General features: G+C 42.7%; 1 protein-coding gene across 5 annotated transcripts in view; it reads right to left on the bottom strand.

Moving 5' to 3' along the window:
* Positions 1-19,064, bottom strand: part of BRD1 (bromodomain containing 1) — an 82,657-nt gene extending 63,593 nt beyond the window's left edge. For all 5 annotated transcript variants that reach the window (XM_089684735.1, XM_089684742.1, XM_089684750.1 and 2 more), the window contains exons 1-6: positions 18,768-19,064; positions 9,405-10,778; positions 6,216-6,372; positions 4,337-4,468; positions 1,116-1,244; positions 214-526 (exon numbers count right to left, since the gene is read on the bottom strand). In XM_089684735.1, the coding sequence (XP_089540861.1) occupies positions 214-526; positions 1,116-1,244; positions 4,337-4,468; positions 6,216-6,372; positions 9,405-10,768 (2,095 nt within the window). In that variant the 5' untranslated portion in view covers positions 10,769-10,778; positions 18,768-19,064. The remainder of the gene's footprint in view (positions 1-213; positions 527-1,115; positions 1,245-4,336; positions 4,469-6,215; positions 6,373-9,404; positions 10,779-18,767) is intronic.
* Between the last annotated feature and the right edge of the window lie 3,792 nt (positions 19,065-22,856).

Below are 22,856 nucleotides of genomic sequence, written 5' to 3'. Positions count from 1 at the left end.
AGTGGGCACAGGTATTTATATAAGTGAGGAAGGACAGTAGGGTATGCAAGTACAAACCTAAACCCATAACTGGTTAACGCTACAGAATAAAAGGTTGTGTTTTACGGATGTCAAAGCCAACATACGCTACATTGACAAGTTGTAGAGAAAAAGCATTTGGTTCCTTTGGGTCTTCTTTACCCTATTCAGGGTAAAGCATTGAAATTAACTTACCATCCTCCCAGGAAAATTGTGGGGGAGGTTCAGTTTTTGGTTGCTCTGGTAAATGCATCCCTGTTTCTTCATCAAAGCCAATAGCATTAGCATCACGCCTTGCTTGCCTTAATAATGCTCCTCCCTGATCTCGCAACCGAACAGCAGCTCTGTAAAACATTGTGTCCTTGGCATTGTACTTCATACAGTTTTCAATTATAAGATTGAAGTCCTCTTCAAATTCATTTAAATTACTGTATCTCTGATCTTCTAACTGTTTCTTCATTGTAGAGAAATCCATGGGATGTTTTATGTGGTCCAAGTAATCAGGAACCTATTAAAAAAATAAATAAAACCAATCCTAATACATAATATTGTAGCAAAGATGCCTTGTCAATGAAATCTTAAAAGGATAAGTTCACTTTTGGAAAGATGTTACATGTGCCACCCATTTTTATGGTGGAACATGTAACATGTTTCCAATGCTGCAACCACTGTGACAGAAGTATGGGGAGAAGTTCGCCATACAAGCTTTTACTTATTAAACAACAGTGCGGGCGTATGGAGCTATACCCACACAGCCTCGTCATTCATTCACAGTATTCTATGCCTGAACTACAGATCCTAGCAGCCTTAGTGGCTGTCGACTTGTAGTTCACTGAATCTTCCTGACCGTATATCCGCTAGCTCATACAAGACCTGCATGGCACCAGCGATTTGCTGATCGTTGGTGCAATGCTTTACAGGCTCCTGCAGCCAAGAATAATAAACGCACTTTTTGTGCATTTATTATTTGTGGATTTATTATTTTTGGTCAAAAGGTGAACTTATCCTTTAAAACAAAAAGGGTTGGCTGTATGAACAAAAAGGGTGCGTTGTAGCAGTTTTTCTGTTATCAGTTGAATAATCACTGTTGTCCGTACCTCAGAAAGATTCACAGGTTGAGAAAATATATGGGCAGGATCCTTTTCCTGCAGTTGTTCAAGAAGTGTTCGCAGGATTACTGTCAATGGCGTTAGTTGAAGCTCCATAGCAACCTGCTCAACCTTAACCTAAAAAGAAAAAAAATATACATAAATATGCACTATGCTTCTAGTGTACACTTCTACACTGTATATAAATATATAAAATATTACAGAAAAGCCCATCTGCCTGGTAAACTATCTGCAATAAAAAGCAAAGAAAGTCATAGTTCAATTAGGTTTGTGTGCATTCATAAAATGTAGACTAAAGTGTCAAAAACATTGCACTTCATGCACTGCTCCCTCATTCATGTCGAAAAGATTAAAGTGATATTAAAATGGGTTGTTTTTTTTTTCTAAATAACAAACAAGTAATTTTTACCTGCTATATGCAATGGTTTTGCACAGAGCAGCCCAATCCTCCTCTTCTTGGGTGCCCCCGCTCCTGGCTCTTCTCCCTTGACTAGTGCCCCCAATAGCAAGCCGCTTGCTATGGGTGGGACTGGTGAGTGCACGCTCCTGTGCCCCGCTCTATGCCTCCATGAGACACAGAGCTGTGACGTGGCCCCACCACCTGCTCTTTTCTCATTGTCTCACTGGCTATGATTGACAGCAGTGGGAGCCCATGAAGATAGACTCTGGACAGCCGAGGCTCCTGTGCATATTGCTGGATTGAGACCGGACTCAGGTGAGCAGCACATAGGTGGGTTTTTTTTTTTTCCTGCATGCATATAATGCATGAAGGTCAAAAAACCTCATCCTTTACAACCAACCAATCTAAAGTATAACTAAAGGCAACACCTTTTTTTTAGTTTTCGATAGAGTGGAGAAGAATTAGAACACCTGTCAGTTTTATTGTTGGTTGAGCCCCCGTAAGGGGAGATCCACCCACTTTTTGTTCTGTAAGAATTTTATTAGGCCCCTTGCACACGGGCATCATAATTTACTGATGTTTACTCAGGAACTTGTGGCGCCCCATGTGCAAGAGGCCAAAAAATGTGTAAAAAGACCAGTCAACTGTTCGTGGTATTAAAACAAAGTGGAAGCAACTGCGAACAACAGAAACTCAGCCACAAAGTGGAAGGCCATGTAAAATGACAGAGCGAGGTCAGCGCATGCACATGAAGAAGTCACCAACTGTCTTCAGAGTCAATAGCTAAAGACATGCAAACTTCATGTGTCCTTCGGATTTGCACAAAAGTGAGTAGAGAGCTTCATGGAATGTGTTTCCATGGGCAAGCAGCTGCAACCAAGCCTTACATCACCAAGTGAAATGCAAAGTATTGGATGCAGTGGTGTAAAGCACGCCGCCACTGGACTCTGGAGCAGTGGAGACGTGTTCTCTGGAGTGACGAATCACATTTCACTGTCCGGCAATCCGATGTACATTTCTGGGTCTGGCGGTTGCCAGGAGAACAGTACTTGCCTCACTGCATTGTTCAAAGTGTAAAGTTTGGTGCAGGGGAGTCTCAAGGTGTGGGGTTGTTTTTCAGGGATTGGCCCCTTCGTTGCAGTGAAGAGAACTCTTAGAACGTCAGCATACCAAGACATTTTGGAGAATTTCATGCTCCCAACTTTGTGAGAACAGTTTGGGGATGACCCCTTCCTGTTCCAACATGACTGTGCACCAGTGCACAGAGCGAGGTCCATAAAGACATGGATGAGCGAGTTTGGAGTGGAGGAACTTGACTGGCCTACACAGAGTCCTGACCTCAACCCGATAGAACACCTTTGGGTTGAATTAGAGAGGAGACTGCAAGCCAGGCCTTCTCGTCCGACATCAGTGTCTGACCTCACATATGCGCTTCTGGAAGAATGGTCAAACATTCCCATAGATACACTCCTAAACCTTATGGACAGCCTTTCGCAGAAGAGTTTAAGCTGTTCTAGCTGCAAAGGGTGAACCAACTCAATATTGAACCCTACGGACTAAGGCTGAGATGCCATTAAAGTTCATGTGCATGTAAAGGCAGGCGTCCCAATACTTTTTGCAACGTAGTGTATATAAGGGGTATTGAATTAAAATTCGAAGAGGTCCGGTTGCTAAATATAGTGCTTATATATCCCCAAATATACACTTTGCCTGACCTTCTTGCCAGTACCAGGTAGACTGGAAAGTATAATACCAATATTACAGACCCCATTACACCACACAAACACACACACACACACAAACACACTTCTGACCTAACAATGCTTTAAATCCGTCTGTCCACTCTGCCACCTGTCCATATCATTCCATATAAACCTATCTATGCAGGCAGGGGGCAAGTGGAGGGAAGTAAAATGGCAAGGAAAAAGCAAGGCTCAGAAGGGTGGCGAGTGTTGATTCACACTCTCTATTTGTCCATTTACCGTTATCCCCAGATGGAAAGCTTTTTTGGTGCATTTTCCAAAAGCGCACCAAAGACGCAACATGCAGGACTTTTGGTGATTTTCAGAAAACGCACTAAAAACGCCTGATCTGATAGAAGTCTATGGGAAAATGCACGCAACTCACAAGAAAACTGCAGGTATGCTGCACTAAAGGGGAACCACAGCAGGGAAGTGGAAAAGCGCCCTAACAGGAGGGGAAATCTAAGTGTGGACACCAAGTCTGCCAACAACCAGGGATTCCCTTTACTTTGGAGAGATTTCCTTTCACATACATGAGCATACATGCATTCTACTGGGCAGAATATTTATTTTTGCCATTGGAATGCATGAATGTGCATATGCTTTACAGGGCTAGCGTTAATGCGTTCACAGGTGCGTGCTGAGTTTATTCCACTCTGTCTGTAAACACTCCTTCTAATAGGCCCGTAAATGTGCATGGACACAGTCTTATATAGAGATGTTTTTACATGCTGAAAGGGGAAAAATAAAAACTAAGATCAGCACCTGTGTGCATGAGACATTCTACTCTTATACCTGTCATTTTCACAGCATGTTGCTCAAACATATTGAAATGCTCATCTAATAGTGAGCGCTATTCATATCTATTTAAGCAAATATTATTTAAGAAATATTGTATATGTTAATCTTCGGTGGATTCTGTGTAATCCCTCTTTTTTTCTGTATTTACATTTACAATAGAATATCTGTGATACTGGCATTCAATAAAAAATATTTGAAAAATGTTTATCTAAATCTGAAACCTCATTATTAATAAACTACATATCAAAAAAGTAAAAGAGTGCTACCTGTTCACGTTTTAACTTTTCCCGTTTTCGGATAAGTTCAATTAATAATCTAGCTCTCTCAAGGTCATGTCTTAACCGTTGCCAGTATTTTAATTTCTTTTTCAAGTTCTGAACTTCTTCATCATCTTCTCTCTGAAAGAGTTAAAACAAAGAAATCAATTCTAAATTAAAAATTAAAAGGGATTTGCAAGCATGTCAAACATTAGGCCCCTTTCATACAGGGTGAATCCTTTCCAATCAGGCAGGGGATCAGCTCACAAATCCCCTGCTGATCAGAGTGGAGCAGGCAGATGACACTTCCATGTCCACTCAGTCTCTGCAAAAGTGAACAGACAGAGCCCGCTCTGTGGGCGACCGGTGTACATGGACTCCGCTGTCTATTTACACCCCAATACCCTCCTTTCCACCTAAATGGAAGAGGACAGACCAATTTTCATTTTTCTTTTAGTGGACCAGATCAGACACAGATTTAGGTGGATGTAAAAAAACACAAATCCGTTTACACCCGCCTGTCCATAAGAACTTATGGACCTTCTTATCAGATCCACATGAAAAAAATTACAGACAGACCTGATCACCCATGTGAAGGGGGTTTTATGTTTACTGTGGCACATAACTAACAATGAACAGAAAAGCTAACAGTCACTCTGTTAGCAATCTTCAAAAAATGTACAGAAAAAGTTTTCACAAGGGTCAATTATAGGGATACACCAAAATTTCAGCCACCGAAACAAATCGGTTGAAAATAGCCCTATCGGCATTTTGCCAATAGGAAAAATTAAGCAGATACAGGGGACTGTGTGTACTGCAGATGTGAGGGGGTGGTGGCAGAGAAAGGCAGGAGAGGAGCAGTGTATACAGTGATTGGCTGTCACTATATGTCAGTGCCGTTTTTTTAAATCCAATTACCGGCTTTTTTTTTTTTTTTTCACTATAGCTCAGAGAATGACCTGTCACTTTACCTGAGTTAAAAGAAACAGTTTCTTTTTAGTTACTTTTCCCGAGGTAAAACAAAGTTTTTCTCTGCGCTATAGTGAAAGGAAAAAAACAAAACAAAAACAAAAAAAAAAACAAAAAACACTGGTAATTGCATTTAAAAACCGGCACTGACATATAGGGGTTTATTTACTAAAGCTGGAGAGTGCAAAATCAGACTCACTTCTGCACAGAAACCAATCAGCTTCCAGGTTTCATTGCGAAAGCTTCATTGAACAAGCTGAGGTTAGAAGCCGATTGGTTTCTATGCAGAAGGAAGTCTGATTTTGGACTCTCCAGCTTTAGTAAATAAACCCCATAGTGACAGCCAGTGAGGGAGCCTCTCTGTATACACTACTCCCTCACTGTATACTATCCTGCCTCCTCCTTGCACACACTGCACCCCCTCCCCCCTACAAAGATGGCCTGTCACTCATATGCTATCACATAGGGGACGATTAGTCCCCCATGTGATAGCAATAAAACCATAAGTTAAAAAATATATACACAGGAAAGTAGAAAAAAAAATAAATAAATAAAAAAATTGGAGCCTCCCCATTCCCATACACGCAGAAATTTCAGTTTGGTTTTCAGCCACATGCATTCTGAATTTTCTGTCTCAGTTTCGGCACCAGAATTTTCATTTCGGTGCACCACTAGTCAATTATATAACATTATGTATATCACAGCCCAGGCTTTTATGGCAGGAGAATATCAACAGATCAGGATTCTGCATAATGAGAACAACTGAAAGGAGACAAAACCTTGCTTCATTACATCCAAAATAAATATATTCTAGTGATTTACTCCAAGTACTACTGGTTTTTGGTGTTAACATCCTTAATAAACAAATCATTTTCACAAAGGCTTTTGTGTGGACAATGATTATCTAAAATAACCTCACCTGCTGAATGTTTTTCTGGGACTGCAAACTAGACTGAAGCCGTCTCAGTAAAGGAATGCCATTTCTTGACAGTCGCTTCAGAAGCCAATAACTATGCACTCTCTCCATGAATTGCTTCTTCCGCTGAATAGACACCTGGTTTGATATTTTGTTTATTCTGAACAAGACAAAAACATGAAAATCCTTAACTTGAGATCAGGAAAAAATGCAATAAATGTTTCTTAACATGCAACATAAAACATATACTTAAAATAAATTATTATGATTAATAATCATAATATTTCAAACTGCAACAAAAAGGAAAACATGATGTTTCATAAAAGCAAGGCATTAAAGTGGTTGTAAAGGCTGCCGGGAGAACACAGATTGTTAGCGGATATAGCCACAGGAAATAATCGCATGTAAAATCCGACATGCTGGTTGTACCAAAGTCATACAACAATCAAATTGGGTGCAATCAGCCTGCCCATAGATGGTTAGAATCTTGGCCGATACCTGCTGAACCAGCCAAGATTCGACCCATCTATAGCCAGCTTAAATTTTCCTCTCCTTAACATACAGTGAAAGACCATAGCCCTGAAATCTTTTACCTTTTGAGAGGACAGACAGCATTAAAATCTAATTTACAACTGATAATGAAATCTGCCAACACAGTACAGGCACAATAAAATATTGTAAACATTAACTTAAAATCCCCCTCAACATTACATACCAGATGGAAACTTCAGTTTGGATTTAGAGAATACCAAGTAAAAATGTAGGTAAAATCTTTAAAGGGCCAATGCACACTGATTTGCTGTACATTCCCATCCATTTTAGTTGTGTTTTAACACGCGTGGATATCCATTGACATACATTTTGATGTCCATGTACATGCATAGACAGCATTATGGTGTGAATGGGACACATTGTTTTTCAAATATGCTTCCATTGATCTGTGTTTTACTGCTGCTCTAAAACGCAGATCAACTCACTGGTGTGAATTGGCCCTAACTTATGCTAAGTGAATGGGAACATGTAACAAACATAGGAAGGTTATCCTAATTTGGCTGAAAGTGTCAGAAAACAAAAAAAACAAAAAAAAAGGGACTGGTGTTTTGAGGGTAATTTTAGCTTTTAACAACATATTACATACATACTTAAGAGGTAACATGCAACAATTTGCAAAGCTCAAGCCCCACTCGGACCCTGAGCCCTTTGAGACAGCAGTTAGGGATTCCTCTCCCCTGCTGCCACTGTCACATTTAAAATCGGTATGGCTGTGCAGATGGAGCAATCTGTAAATTAATAAAATACAAGTCCCATGTGCAGGCAGAGAGCTGCTGAAAGTTTCTGCAAAGCCTGATTTCCACTGATCACGACTGCAAATGCTTTGCAGGCCCCAGTGTAAAATAAATTAATAATTGCACGTTTTTTTCAATTCTATAAAAACGTGCATTTTTTTTTTCTTCAAAGCTGAACACAAATCCTTTAGGTAAGTCAGTAGGTAGACTGCTCTGGTGGAGCAGCGCATGCCTTTGACAAAGCAGGCTGGAATCTATTCCATCCTGAGATTTCTGACATTCAGATTGAAGATGTTTGTGTGAAGGGCCCTTTCCCCTTGATCCAGGTGGTGGCTGAGGTAGTCCACTTTCCAGTTTATCACTCCTGGGATTAGGACTGCAAAGATCCCTTGAAAGGAAGTTTCCCATCCATGAGATTATCTGGCTTACTTCCCGAAAGGTTGTATGACTCCTAGTGCCCCACCTTGCCGGCTGATGTAGGCCACAGCCTTGGCATGTCTGATAGCACCCTGAGTGGGTGTTCCCACAGAAGGGGAGGTCCAATGTTACAGAGCTATCCTAACTGCTCTGAGCTGCAGAATGTTGATAGGAAGCTTGGCTTCCAGAGATGTTACCTGGACCACGAGACTAGAACACTCCTTCCCAGCCTGAAAGACTGGCATTTGCGGTGATCACTTTCCAGTGATAGGGAAGGCATGCTGGTTCCAGGCTGATAGAATGTTACGATGGAAGGCTGTTAAATTGGGCAAAACGGTACAGCCTCGGAAGCCTAGAACTCCCATGGAGCATCTTATTGGGGTATGTCTATTTGACCTCAATCCTGAAGCGTGCCCCCTCAAAAAAATGATTTTTCTTTTCTAGAAGTAACCAGGACCAAAGTATTACAGACAAAGAAAAAGCTGTAGAGATTTTTTTTTTCTGTAAATGATTACCCAACAGAAAGTCTTAAGCATCTGAATTATCATGTGGTTGTTCACTGACAGCTGAATGAGAGAGGAGTCCTTCGAAGGTCAGGAGATGGTCATCTAGATAGCTTTTGACCTGAATGCCCTGAGTTTTGAGAGAAGAGGTCCTGGATCCTTTGTGAATAGCCTGGCACCTGCTAAAAGGCAGCATTACAAACTGGAAAAGATGGTCTGCCACTCAAAGCACAGAAAGCGCTGATGAGGTAGATAAATAGGAAAATGTGTATGTAGACATCTTTGAGGTCTAGACACCCTTGTACCAGACAAGTGATTACTGCCCTTGCGGATTCCTTCAAATTTTGGAATTTGAAGGCATTTGTTGAGAGAATTTAAGTCCAGAATTGGACAAATACACCCATTCGGCTTTGGTCTTGTTTAGGTACTGGCTCAACAACTCACTGGGACAAGGAGATGGTTCAGAGCACTTAGCAAATTTGACTGACCTTGGGCAGTTTTTAGTTGACTTGAGAAGACACAGGGGTAGAGTTCTGCATTATTTTCTACCCCCCTGAAACCACCGACTGAACCTATAGGTCTCAGACATTAGTGACCCAGAGAGGCAAACTTTAACAAGTCACCCCCTACTCTTAGGAGAGAGGGCATCCTTTCATTGGGAAGAGGGTTTTGGGAAAGATTTGCTGGATAGAGAATTAGTGCACACCTCTAAAAGTGCAAATACAATTTAAAGGAGAGGAATCATGTGACACAAGGAGAGATAGTAACCAGGAGAAAAAAAAAACAAAAAAAAACCCCCACACACAGGAGGCACGTCACAGAGCTGGAAAAAAACACTAAAAAGTCTACTATATTTCTTTCACAGCCTTCCCCAACCATTCTACAATTGTTTTTCTGTTATGTTTTATACCTTAGGAAAATTAAATAAGCATCACATCTTAAATAATAAACACTTTTTACTATCATGCTGAGGTTAACCATCTTACCTTTGAGGTGGAATATCAGGAACATTGACTGTTGGTATAACTGTACACGTTTCAGTCAACGCTTTTTTTGTTTTCTTTGCTTTTTTCCTAACCTTAGATGTAGACCTAGCTGATTTATCAGTCCCTTTTCTACAAATGCCATTTTTAGACTCTGGCAGCTCATATATGTTTAGAGGCCTTCTGACACACCCTGAGGGAGTATGGGCATCACAATATGCTGTCTTTTTTACAGAAAACGTTGTGCCACTGTCCGTCACTTCTTTCACGGGCTCCATTTTCATGTACAATCCAGCCTTTTGAGCACAAGTTACATGAAAAGCTGTATAACAGTTAGCCTTATGGCACTGAATGCAGGCACCAACACCTTTTTGCTTGCAGAGGTAGCAAGTTAATTTCCATCTCGCTGGGGGTATGTTACGTACACCATCAATTGGTTCAATAAAAATAGTATTTGCAAATCCAACTTCAGGGATCCACAAAGCACAAACTACATGTCCCCAGCGATCATCATCAGTCTTTTTAAAGGCACCTCCCTTATTTGGGCACAACACGCAGTCAATAGCCGTGCTACGTGACTGGAGGCAATGCCTGCAGAGCCACTGTCCTTCTGGTATGTATGGCACACCATAACACTCTTGATGTACTGCTAAATTACACATGTCACAAAACAAAATAACATTACTGTTCTGACATTCTCCATCCATGCAAATGCAACATACAGCATCCTCATCAATTAATGACTGCTGATCCCCCTGCTTTTGGTTTTCACAATAAGATTCCTTCTCAAACCTGTCCATAAGGAATTCAAATATGTCTTGAGACACTACAGAAAGTCCTTCACTTTTTCGTTTCTCATTTACTATTTCCAGCCAAGCATAATCCTCTTCATCCATATCGTACTCCACTTCTTTATCCAGCTCCTCTGAAGACTTTTCATGAAATTTGTAATATGTAGCAGGCCTACTGGGAGCAGAAGGAGGACTACATTCTATGACACGTACTTTGGGCTCTGGAAGAGTGCTGGTGGAAGCATGTCCGTGCGTGGTTGGAAGAACTTCACTTTTCTTTTTTCCTTTACTGGTTTTCTGTCTTTTAGACCGTAAACAAACCTGGGGTGGCTGCTCACTATTTTCTTTATTGCTATTGCATTCACTCATTTCTTGAGCAGTAGGATCATCTTCAGAAATAATGTCGAGAGGATCAAAAATACTTATTCTGTGCAAACGACCTTCTATTTCAATTTCAACCATTCTCTGTGCCTGGGCATAAGTCAATGTCTCTCGAGTAGGAGAATGCTTAATACTACAGGGAGAGGTAGACGTCCTGGGTGCAGAGACCCTATGCCAACGTCCTTTTCGCCTCATTTTGGATTATCTGAAAGAAAACAAAAATATATTATTTCACAAACTATATTGGAGGAAGGGGGGCTATTCAAACAGTATTTACAGTATGTACAAATAAAAACTGCTCTTATTTTCCCCCCTCATAGAAGGGGCCAGTAGATTTGAAAATTATAAAAGTTTAAAAAGATTTTGCATGTCAATTTAAGACACACCTTGTTTAAAAATCCATTCATGAAGAACAATGGAGAAGTCTCCATTCCTGCAGCAAAAAAATCCAAGTATAATAATACTAACTGAAGCCATAAATCATTTATTTTCAGTACTAAAAATCACTAAACTATGGTTTAAAAAAAAAAAAATGTATTCAGGTAAATACATGTTTGTCATAAAAGCACTCAGATTAAAATTTATCTTGCGGGCTGACAACATATAGCATTTTTATGGACTGTTCAGTTTTCCTTTTGCCAAACTGCTCAGATCCTCCTCCTCTCTCATCTAACACAGGAAGTGAACAATGAACACAAGACAGCCCACAATTTGACAAAAAGGTATTTTTCTGTACTTGTAGGGTCATCCCTTTTGCTGCCTTTCCGTTTTTTTTTCCACACTTTTAAAACGGATTGAGAATAAACCACGACACTGCCAGAACCCTTATGCCGGCAGCAATGAAAGGGCTAACGTCATAGAACATGGGAAAGCATGGAAATATTTAAATTTGCCCCAACAAACGTTCAAGTAGAATTCCAGATTTCATTGCACTTTAGTCTTTGGGCCAAGGTGACCCAGATATACTATTATCATTACTAAACAATGCGGCCGCTGTTTGTGCAATAGTACACTACAATAGCCTTAGCTACATTCAGTAAGAGGCAATGTATTGCAGCAGCAGTCTGGCTGATTGCTGCTAGAATTAAAAGGGAGTCACTCCAGAGTGCTTCTCCACCATTCAGGAAAATCCTTGTATTTTTGCCAATAAACACACAAGGCTTCCTGTGACAGGCCAAAGTGGGTAATGTGATGTTATTCGCCCACCTCTCCACCTTGTCCAATCAAAAGAAGCCTTGTGTTTACTGACAAAAATACAATGCTTCCTCTGAATAGCCAAGAAGCACGCGGCCTGACTCTATAATTCTGGCAGCAGAGAGGAAGTTGCCCATACTGTAGAGAGAACATAGTGTTGCTTACTCTATGTAGCTAATACTACTTAAGTATTTTATTTTGCAACACACACAGAGGCCCCATCACTTTGCAATGGAAATAGTTCATTTGGGCCAGCTTGGCCAAGACAAACTATTTTTAGTGCACCAAAACCTGGAATATTACTTTTAAGCAGCCAGAGACATCACTGGCCAAAAATGCATCCCAGTGATATCCCATGTCCTTGCCATAGTTAACTATCTCCATTCACCCCAGACCTGAATAGAAATGATCACAGCTGCTTCTTAGTACATTTACAGCAGAAAGATCTCATTTTATGTAAATGTGATTTGCTCATCTTTTCTCCAGACACAGATTCAATACTGAAACTGAATTTAATTATATCAGGCTATACCTCTCACATCCTTCAGGTTGAAATTGGCAGAATTGCCCGTTTCAGTATCTACATAGCAGATGCAAGTAACACTCTGCAACGAAGGTTGCCACAATACTTACATGGTTAACTGATCTAAAGACTTTTATTCAACGAAAGTAGTCCCAGTTTCAGTATAAAGGTTTTTAAATAGTACACATTTAGGCAATCACAGGTATTCCAATTTATGCAATATTGTAGTTTGAATACTTTGCAAAATTGTTACACTAGAAAAAAAGAAAAGTAAAAACACTGAACTGCTTGGAGTTACAATACTGAACAACCAAGCATAATAATCATGGTATACAGCCATAACACTGCAATAGGCTTTTATTCCAGTATAAAAAAAATAAATAAATCTGCTTTCATTAGCCTGAATCCACTATACAGTCCAGGATATCTAATCGGTTAGAATAAGTAAATGCTCATCAATTAAAGTGCAATGTAGCTACTTACACATGTGCTGCTATGTTTCAATACCAAGTTACAGAGCTTACGCAGCCATGAATTAAAATCTAAACACAAACATTTGTAGAACTTCAAAACTGTGAACACTGACTTGTGGGCACACTGATTTTCCTCCTCCTATCTTTCTTCAAGAGTCAACCTCACAGTGGGTGCTCAAGCATGCAGTCTATATGCAAAATAGTGGTGAGAAAGTGGAACAAGTCAGAAAGATCAAGGGTACTGGTTTTGTGGTCTGAGTCTGGGTCGCTTTACGAAAGTTGCAGGAAGTTATAAACATAGCAACAAGTAACTAAGGAAAACATTTGTATAAACAACGTGAAACACAAAAAGGTTAACCCTGCAAAAGTATTCAAAATTTACATACAGTAAAAAGCAGTTATGCAGCAGCTGAGAGAAAAACTAAAATAAAATTAATTATATAAATTAAAATATAATTATAAGAGTGATATGGACTTAAAGAAGGCCTCTAGTCTCCCCCAGAAAAAATAGTCAGCAGCTACAAGTACTGTAGCTGATGACTTTTAATATATGGACAGTTACCTGTCCAGGGATCCAGCGATGTCCTCACCCGCACCAATTCTTCTTTGAAAGAAAAACACAAGTATTCTGCCCTGCAAGGTAATGTCAATGTGCTAGTATGCATCGCATACTAGCACATTATGAAAGACTTACCTGAGGACAAAGCACTCCAGCGGCGCACTGTCACTGCTGCAGAGGCTTCCATATTCACCTGGTCTTCCTTCCAGCCTCCCGGGCTGCAGCTGAAGCCGCGATGTTGTCACTCCCCCAGCACTGCGCACGGGAGCTATTGCCGGAACACAAAGCTCTGAAGGAACAGCACAGGTATGCCGTTCCTTCAGAGTGCATGCTCCGGTGAGGTCACAGGCTGTGGCTAACTAAAATATCTCCTAAATTGTACACGTTTAAGAGATATTCATTTTACCTACAGCTGAGCTTTATTATAAGCTTACCTGTAGGTAAAAGTATAAAAATTGAGTTTACTACCACTTTAAGGGAATCCACAAAGCTACACTACCAAGTACCACTGCACATTCGCGAGTTGCCCTTTATTAGTGGTCCCGCAGTCTTCTAGGACCTGTGATGTGTCCCAGAAGGCTGCAGGGCAAGGGGAGGCAGAACTTCCACTCCGATTGCCGTCAAGTTCTGAGCAGAAGTGGGAGCTACATGTCTTCTCACGGGCTATGATTCACAGCACTGGACAGAATCTGCGCAAAACCATGTATATATGCGCGATTTTGCCTTTCCGAGTAGAGGGCCACGCCCAGGAGGAGATATATCTTTAAAGCGGAGTTCCATTCATTTTTATTAAAAGTCAGCAGCTACAAAACTATAGCTTCTGACTCAACACACTCACCTGCCCCAGGGTCCAGCGTTGGGCTCACCCGTCACTTCTCTTCCTGGCACCGGCATCTCAACTGTGGGCACCAGGCTGTGACAGGTTGCGGCTTCAGGGCCCTGAGGAAGTCACATGGTACTGTGACGCACTTCCGGCATGGCAGCCATCTTGGCACACCTCTGTACACCCTTGTACACCCATGCATTCAGTACATCCAGAAGCATGAGGTTGGAGCTTTGATGTTTACAAGTTGATTGAGTGCAGCTTGTGATCCTGCCTGGAGAGGAGCCACTATTGAAGGGCTGATACCTAGAGGGAGATTTTTATACAGTGGGAGCAGTCGTATGGAGTGACATCTGACCTGGAGGATCTGTGAGAGGGATCCTATTATACGTGTAGACTCGCAAGGGTCGAGTCTTTAAGGTGAGAGGCTGATCCAGCCGGTGGTCGGATGATCTTCTGCTCAAACCACCAACCCACTTCTTTGCACAAATATCAGCACAAGTGTTTTTTCATCTAAGTGTGGTCATTTTTGTGTTTGGACTTTATATGCACGAAAATAGTTTTTGTGTGCAGTTACACTTGTTTGTTTCACATATATGCACATTGTTTGGAAATATTCACGTTACGGGGTATTTATGAAATTTATGTACACGTACACTTTATATCTATCTATCTATCTATATATATATACATATATACTTATAGAAGCACGTATTACTGGCAGTTGATTTAATGTTGGAAATAATTTGTCTTCACTATCACTATTGGAGTTGTAATTTTGTTCACATTATTATTATATGATTAGTTATTTGAATTCTAAAAATTGATATACTATTTCACATATTTGATATTTAATATATCAGCTTTTTTAGTAGTTCACTTGCATTTAGGAACATATGAGAGTAGCGCTACATTTTTTTCACACTTTACTATAAAGTGACTGTAAACTCATTTTTTTATGAACAAACATGATTAAATGGAATTGCAGAGTGGCCCAAACCTCCTCTTCTTGGGTCCCCCACCTGCACTGCTGGCTCCTCCTCGTCAGCAAGTGCCCCCATAGGAAGCTGCTTACTATGGGGGCACTTGTGGAGTCCACCACAGAACGAAGTCCTTCTTCACAGGACTTGCCGGACAGCGGCATGAGCCAATGGCTCTTGATCTCAGTCTATCCTGTGCATGAAGAGAAGACAGAGCCACTGAAAACAGGCACAGGATCGATTGCGGAGGCGAGTATGGGTGGGGGCTGTGCGATACTGATGCCTAAACATTTTTTACTTTAACCACTTGCCCTCCTGAGGATTTACCCCCCTTCCTGACCAGGCCATTTTTTGCGGTACTTTAACCTCCCTGGCGGTATTCCAGAGTGTAGCTCGGGGTAAAGTTTCAGTACCAAAATCGGTAACCCCGAGCTACACTCGGGAATACCCTGCAGCGTTGCTCAGGGATTCCCTGTAGCACTTACCTTGTCCTGCGCTCACGTGATGTGTCCCCTGCAGCGTCCCTGGCCATCTTCTCCGGCCGATGCCGGCATCCGTCTTCCGGTGCCTATGAGCGTCGGGACGTACGGGGGCCGGAACCAGCGGGAGATTTGAAAATTTTAAAAGTGACATTCACAAAATACACTAAAATAACATAGTAAAACATTACTGTATCAAACCATTTCACATAGATTTTGTCCCTAGTGCTTTGTCCTGTGCCCTGCCTGCATTTTTACTGTTCTTTCTGCCTGGAAACTGAGAAACGTCCATGGTGTGCAAAAAGCGTCCATTTAGGTCAAAAGTGGTTTTAGACCAGCTAGAGAACAGCGATAGTAAATCAGAACCACTTGCAGAATTATTCGTGGGGAAATCCGTCATCAGACACTGAAAACGATTCCGCAACTGAGCTCAGTGATGTGTGAACTTGGCGCTATATATGTCAAATTTCAGTGTTTTTGGTTTGATTAAATTATTGAATTAAATTTATTATTATATTATTTTTTTTTGATTATTTATTAAATTATAATTTATGATTTCGGGTTTCAAATTTTAACATACCCAGGATGTTTACTAGATTCTTGTGCGGACAGATTTCAGTGAGTTATTCCTAAAAATTACAGGCCTATTATAAAAAAAACCGACATATTTCCATGCAAAAAAAAGTACCGCTTTCAGCACAGAAATATGCACATAATCATACCGCTAGGGAGGTTAACTGACAATTGCGCGGTCATGCAACGCTGAACCCAAATGAAATTTACGTCCTTTTTTCCCCACGTACTGAGATTTCTGTGATATTTGATTGCCTGTGCGGTTTTTATTTTTTGCGCTTTAAAAAAAAAAAAAAGGCTGACAATTTTGAGAGGAAAAAAAAAACATTTTTGACTCTTTGCTATTAAACATGCCCAGTAAAAAAATGAAAAAAAAAATAAAATTTCGTCATAAATTTAGACCAAAATGTATTCTGCGACATGTCTTTGCTAAAAAAAAAACCCAATACGTGTAAATTAATTGGTTTACGTGAAAGTTATAGTGTTTACAAATGGCGGTATAGATACTGGGATTTTTTTTTTTTTTCTTACTAGTAATGGCGATGACCAGCGACTTATAGCAGGACTGCAGCAGGCATCCTGATACTGGGGGGATGGGGGGAACTGACTTGGTGTCACTGACATCCCCAGTACACAAATACAGTGATCGGCGCCAAAAAAAAAAAAAAGCACTGACGCTGTACTAATGGCACTGGGCAGGAAGGGGTTAATATGAGGGGCAATCAAAGGGTTAACTGCATGCTGCTTTACTAAGTGCTGCGTCTGTGCACTTCACTGTAAGCACACTGCTTTGCATGTGCTATGCACAGCCATCCAAAGCAGTGTGCATGAGCTGACAGGGAGGAGAACCGTTTTGTTTACAAACGGTTCTTCCCGTCGGAGATGCTCGGCAATCACCAGGCACTGGTGAGTAATCACCGTCCGGGACCTGGTGATTGGCAGCGCAGCCACAAATAGACCGGATAGGGTGCATGTACCCCTTACATGGAAATGCAAAATCATATGTATATATACACACACGTGATTTTGAGCATCCGTGCCGCCCTGTAGCAGTGTTTCCGCTATAGCGCGGCCAGGAAGCTGTTAATGCAATAAACGCATTAAAGTAGTTATAATGCCTCTACACTTTTTACCTTAATGCATTCCCTGCATTAGGTTAAAAAATGTTTAGACATCAGTAACCCCCTCACCCCACCCCCTCCTCCACTTACTTGAGGCCTCATTCAATCCAGCGCTGTGCCCATCTGCAGCTCTTCTCTCATTTCCTTGTCTGACTGGCTTTGCTGAGACAGTCAATCAAAGCCAGTGATGAGGGAGCTGGGTTGATTCCCGCTGTCTTTGTCAATAGAAACAGACAGCGAGCCCGCACAAGTACCCCTGTAGAAAATGGCTTCCTATAGGGGCACTCACCTAAGGAAAGCAAGCCGGGACCACCAGTAGGGACCTAAGAAGAGAAGGCTCGGATGTGTTCTGTGCAAGTAACTAGAAATGTTTGTTGGTTTAATACCACTTTAAGAACCCATTCACACTTGTGCAACTTGTCATGTGACTCTGGGGTCCGAAGTTGCATGACAAGTCGCACCCCATGTCTCCCAATGAGTACCATTCATATATGCGCGACTTCAAGTGGCAGCAACTTCAAAGTAGTTCCTGCACTACTTTGGTCTGACTTTCATGCGACTTGAGGGCCATAGACTTCAATGCAAATTCTCCAAAATTACATGAAAGTCGCACCTGAATGATTTACAGCTGACTTGGGTTTGACTTTGTACAACACATCCTTGGTCAAAGCCAAAGTCGCCCTCCTCCACAGGCGCACCAAGTCGCCCTCCTCCACAGGCGCAATGAAAATCACAATTAAGTCACACAAGTGTGAATGGAGCCTAAAACAGCTGGTTGGGAGAGGATATACATCACCTCAACACCTGCTCAGCGTATCTGAAAAGCAATCCACTATGGACAACTTTTGTGAGGAGCAACAAAGAGACCCAAGTGTGGACACTGCCTAATGCCAGGCTGCAGGTGTCCCTTTAACTATGAAGGGACGGAAGTGAGATGCAGGAAGGCTGGCTCCATGTAAACAAAGCACACTGACTGAACACAGGCCGGGGCGGACTGGGCCTTGAAGTTGTGGTGGAGTTTGTGAACTTCCTGGCAGCAGACGCCCCCTTTAATGAGAAGTCCTCCCACTACATCCCGGCCCACCATGTTTCCCCCTCCAGGTGATGAAGAGTTAAACCTTCCCCCTCAAACTTGGGAGAGCCGCCAGCCCCCGTGACGTCACTGCACCAAACACTTTTCCCGGGCCCGTTCAAATCAATGGGTGGCCGTTAGAGTCCCCGGGAGAGAGCCGCCATGGCCGGGCCCGCGCCCTCCACTCCCCGGCGTCGAGCCGCCCAGCCAGCCAGAAGCAGCAAACATGGCGGCCAACAAAACAAGCGCACAAAGCAGAGTATACAGAGCCTGGGAAGGCGAGGAGCGGCCATCCTCCTTCCACTGACGCCGGCTGGGAACTCAGGGGGAGGAGGAGGAAGGCCGGAGCTGCCCGCTGAGGGCCTGTATGAGGAAAGAGAGGATTATACAGCGTTACCTGCTGAGCGATGCTTGTCACTGTCCTCAGCGGCTAATGGCGACTACTGCTTCTCCCGATGTGACCGCAGACTGCGGCCAAAAGGCACGGATCCCACCACAATAGACTTCCGCTCCAGGCTCCCTCCCCCGACCAGGCGGCAGGAAGGGGGACCCGGAATCCCCCCGCGGTCTCCCTTTCCTCAGATCCGTTGGCTTGTCCTGGCGAAGCTCCGGGTTCCGTACGGCGGCCGCAGCTCGGCCCAGATTCCTCCTTTGAAACAAACAATGCGGTTTCACCACCAGCGCGTGCCGCCCCTCTCCGCTGTGCCGACGTAAAGACGTCACGTACTGTGCGTGCCGCCATGATGGGGGAGGCAGTAGGGCAGCTTGGTACAGCTGGTTACCGTGGGAACGGCAAGACCTGAACCGACTGCAGGCTGCTGAGCTCTATACTGATTTCTAAGCATATTTTCGGAATTTCAGGTCTGTTGCTGCACTAATGCAGGTCGTTTATCGGCCGAATTTTCGTCTGAATGAAAAATTGGTCGATATTCACACCGTTAGTGGGGCCAGCCCGTCAGCCGTTTTTCGCGGATCTTCTCATTTATTTTTATCGGTCATGCTGGAAAATCCACGAAAAACGACATTGTTGGCAGCAACGGCACCAACCAATTTTTTTTCGTTTATCGGCCGACAATTTGGCCGATAAACGGCCCGTCTCTGGCCTTTATAAGGATCATCTTAAAGCTACATACAAGTGATGTTCACCTGGTTGGGCTATGCTATAAACAGGGCCGGAGCTAGGCTATTTTGCGGCCTAGGCAAGACCAGATTGTTGCGCCCCTGCCTTCCAAAAAAATACATTTAAAAAACACAGAAAATATAAAATCAACAAAACATGAAACTACTAAATTTCTTTTCATTTGCAAAAATATGTGCCGTAAGATGCCACTAGCACCAATATTAATGACAAATATACACTGCACAAAAAAATGAAAGGAACATTTGGAAAACGCATCAGAAACCAATGGGGAAAAATTGTTATTAGTGTTATTATACATATATAAAGAAAATGCAGCGCTGCATTTTCTTTATATATATATTTTTGGGACTTTTATGTGTTTTCCTTGAATGTTCAGCTGCTGACCATTGGAGCGCTCACTGTATTTTTTTATACTCTCATGCATTAGTGTTATTATACAGGATTTATATAGCGCCATCAGTTTGCGCAGCGCATACAATATGAGAGACAGTACAATTACAATACATTTCAGGACAGAAGGAATGTGAGGGCCCTGCTCCTGGAGCTCACAATCTAAAGGAAGGGGGAGGTGATACAAAAGGTGATAGCTGCGGGGGATGATCTGGTGGAGGTGATTCAAGTACAGTTCTTAGGTGGAGGTGGGGTAGGCTTCCATGAAGAAGTGAGTTTTCAAAGATTGCCTAAAGGCAGACAGGGGGGGGGCTCCTCCATCATGGAATAAATAAAATAAAAAATATCATGGATATCTATACTGATATGGACTGAATTCAAAGACACCCCAAAAATCAAAGTGAAAAAATGATGCAGCATGCTAGTCTATTTTGCTGAAATTTCATTGCAACTCAAAATGGTACTCAGTAGTTTATTTCCTCCCAGATTTGGACCAGGGCATCACTGAGCTCCTGGACAGTCTGAGGTGCAACCTGGCGGCATCGGATGGACAGAAACATGATATCCCAGAGGTGTTCTATTGGATTTAGGTCAGGCGAGTGGGGGGGGGGGCACTCAATGGTATCAATTCCTTCATCCTCCAGGAACTGCCTGCATATTCTCGCCACATGAGGCAGGGCATTGTCGTGCGCCAGGAGGAACCCAAGATCCCCTGCACCAGTGTAGGGTCTGACAATGGGTCCAAGGATTTCATCCTGATACTTAATGGTAGTCAGGGTGCCATTGTCAAGCCTGTGGAAGTCTGTGCGTCCCTCCATGGTAATGCCTCCGCAGACCATCACGGACCCACCACCAAAACGATCACGCTGAACGATGTTACAGGCAGCATAACGTTCTCCACGACTTCTCCAGACCCTTTCACGTCTGTCACGTGCTCAGAGTGAACCTGCTCTCACCTGTGAACAGCACAGGGCGCCGATGGCGGACCTGCCATTTTTGGTGTTCAATGGCAAATACTAATCAAGCTATATGATGCTGGGTAGTGAGCACAGGGCCCACTAGAGGACGTTGGGCCCTCAGGCCACCCTCATAAAGTCTCTTTTTGATTGTTTGGTCAGAGACATTCACACCAATGGCCTGCTTGAGTTTTGTTTGTAGGGTTCTGGCAGTGCTCATCCTGTTCCTCCTTGCACAAAGGAGCAGATACCATCCTGCTGATAGGTTAAGGACCTTCTACAGCCCTGTCCAGCTCTCCTAGAGTAACTCCCTGTCTCCTGGAATCCCCTCCATGCTCTTGAGACTCTGCTGGGAGGCACAGCAAACCTTCTTGCAATGGCACATATTAATGCGCCATCCTGGAGCAGTTGGACTGCCTGTGCAACCTCTGTAGAGTTCAGGTATCGCCTTATGCTACCACTAGTGACACTGACCCTAGGCAAATGCAAAACTAGTGAAAAACAGAAAAGATGAGTAGGGAAAACAATGTCAGTGGCCTCCACCTGTAAAGCCATTCCTGTTTTGGGGGTCATCTCATTGTTGCCCATCTAATGAACCGTTGTTAATTTCATTAACACCAAAGCAACTGAAAAAGATTAATACCCCCCCCCCGCTACTTAACTGACCAGATCAATATCCCAGGATTTTAATTGATTTGATGCTATACTATGATTAAAAAGTGTTCCTTTAATTTTTTTGACCAGTGTATATTAGCCAAATATTAACTGTATTAACCACTCAGAGAAAAAAAAAAAAGTAAAGACAGAGTTACAAAACTCCACAGTGATCAGCAGCCGCCAGCTGGTTTGCAGTAAGGGACTGAGTCTGAGAGAAGGGACTGAGTCTGAGAGGAACACTGGAAGGAGTCGCAACTCAGCTGCTACACTGGCCATAGACAGCCGGCATCTACCTCTGTCCTTTCCTCCTCCCCTTCTGCTGCCCCTCCCCTCAGCTGAAGGATCATTTATGGCATGATAGTGTCCCATATGATCAATCAGCATCTGCTTCCCTCCCCTTGACCATTGTCCCCTCCCTCCTCCTCCCGTCACCTCTAGACCCGCCCACGGAAGTTAACAATTCGACAGGAGCGTCTTCTGATGAGAAGGGTTGAAGGAAATTGCCATGAAAGTTCACTGCAGTTAGCTAAAGAAGTAGAAAGCCAAAACTGGGGTGATTGTTACCTGTGACACAATACAGAATACACTGCAGAGGAATGGCATGCATGGATGTTATCCACGAAGGAAGCCTCTCTTAAAGCCCATGTACAAAAAAGCCTGCCTAGAACTTGCCAGGGCCCATGCTAAAAAAGAAAAAAAAGAAAACTACTGGGACTCTGTACTCTGGAGTGATGAGACCAAGATAAATGTTTTTGGAACTGATGACTTTAAAATTGTATGGTGTCGCAAAGGTGGGGAGTACAAAGAAAAATGCATGGTGCCTACAGTGAAACATGGTGGTGGCAGTGTCCTTCTGTGGGACTGCATGAGTGCTGCTGGTGTCGGGGAGCTGCATTTCATTGATGCTATCATGAATTCACAGATGTACTGTTCTATATTGAAAGAGAAGATGCTACCATCACTCCGTGCCCTTGGTCGTCGTGTACTTTTCCAACATGACAATGATCCAAAACACATATCTACGGCCACTGCTGCATTTCTGAAGAAGAGCAGGGTGAAGTGATTCAGTGGCCAAGTATGTCTCCTGATCTGAACCCAATCAAACACTTATGGGGAATTCTGAAGAGATAAGTGGAGCATCACTCTCCATCCAGCATCCAGGCTCTATCAGATATCGTTCTTGAAGAATGGAGAAAGATCGATGTTGCAATGTCGCCAACTTGTTCATTCCATGCCTGTAAAACATGGTGCTTTCCTTACAAATCATGGAGGTCATACAAAATACTAGATGTAGTAGTATTTTTGCATCAACCAATTTGCGTAAAACTGAAGATTTTGTAAT

The sequence above is a fragment of the Staurois parvus genome, unplaced genomic scaffold (genome assembly GCF_062004578.1).
Source record: "Staurois parvus isolate SC_StPar_1 unplaced genomic scaffold, SC_StPar_1.0 ptg000019l, whole genome shotgun sequence".
In the NCBI taxonomy this organism is placed as follows: domain Eukaryota; kingdom Metazoa; phylum Chordata; class Amphibia; order Anura; family Ranidae; genus Staurois; species Staurois parvus.
Note: the sequence above shows the minus strand (reverse complement) of the source record. Positions and strands in the feature narration are given on the sequence as shown.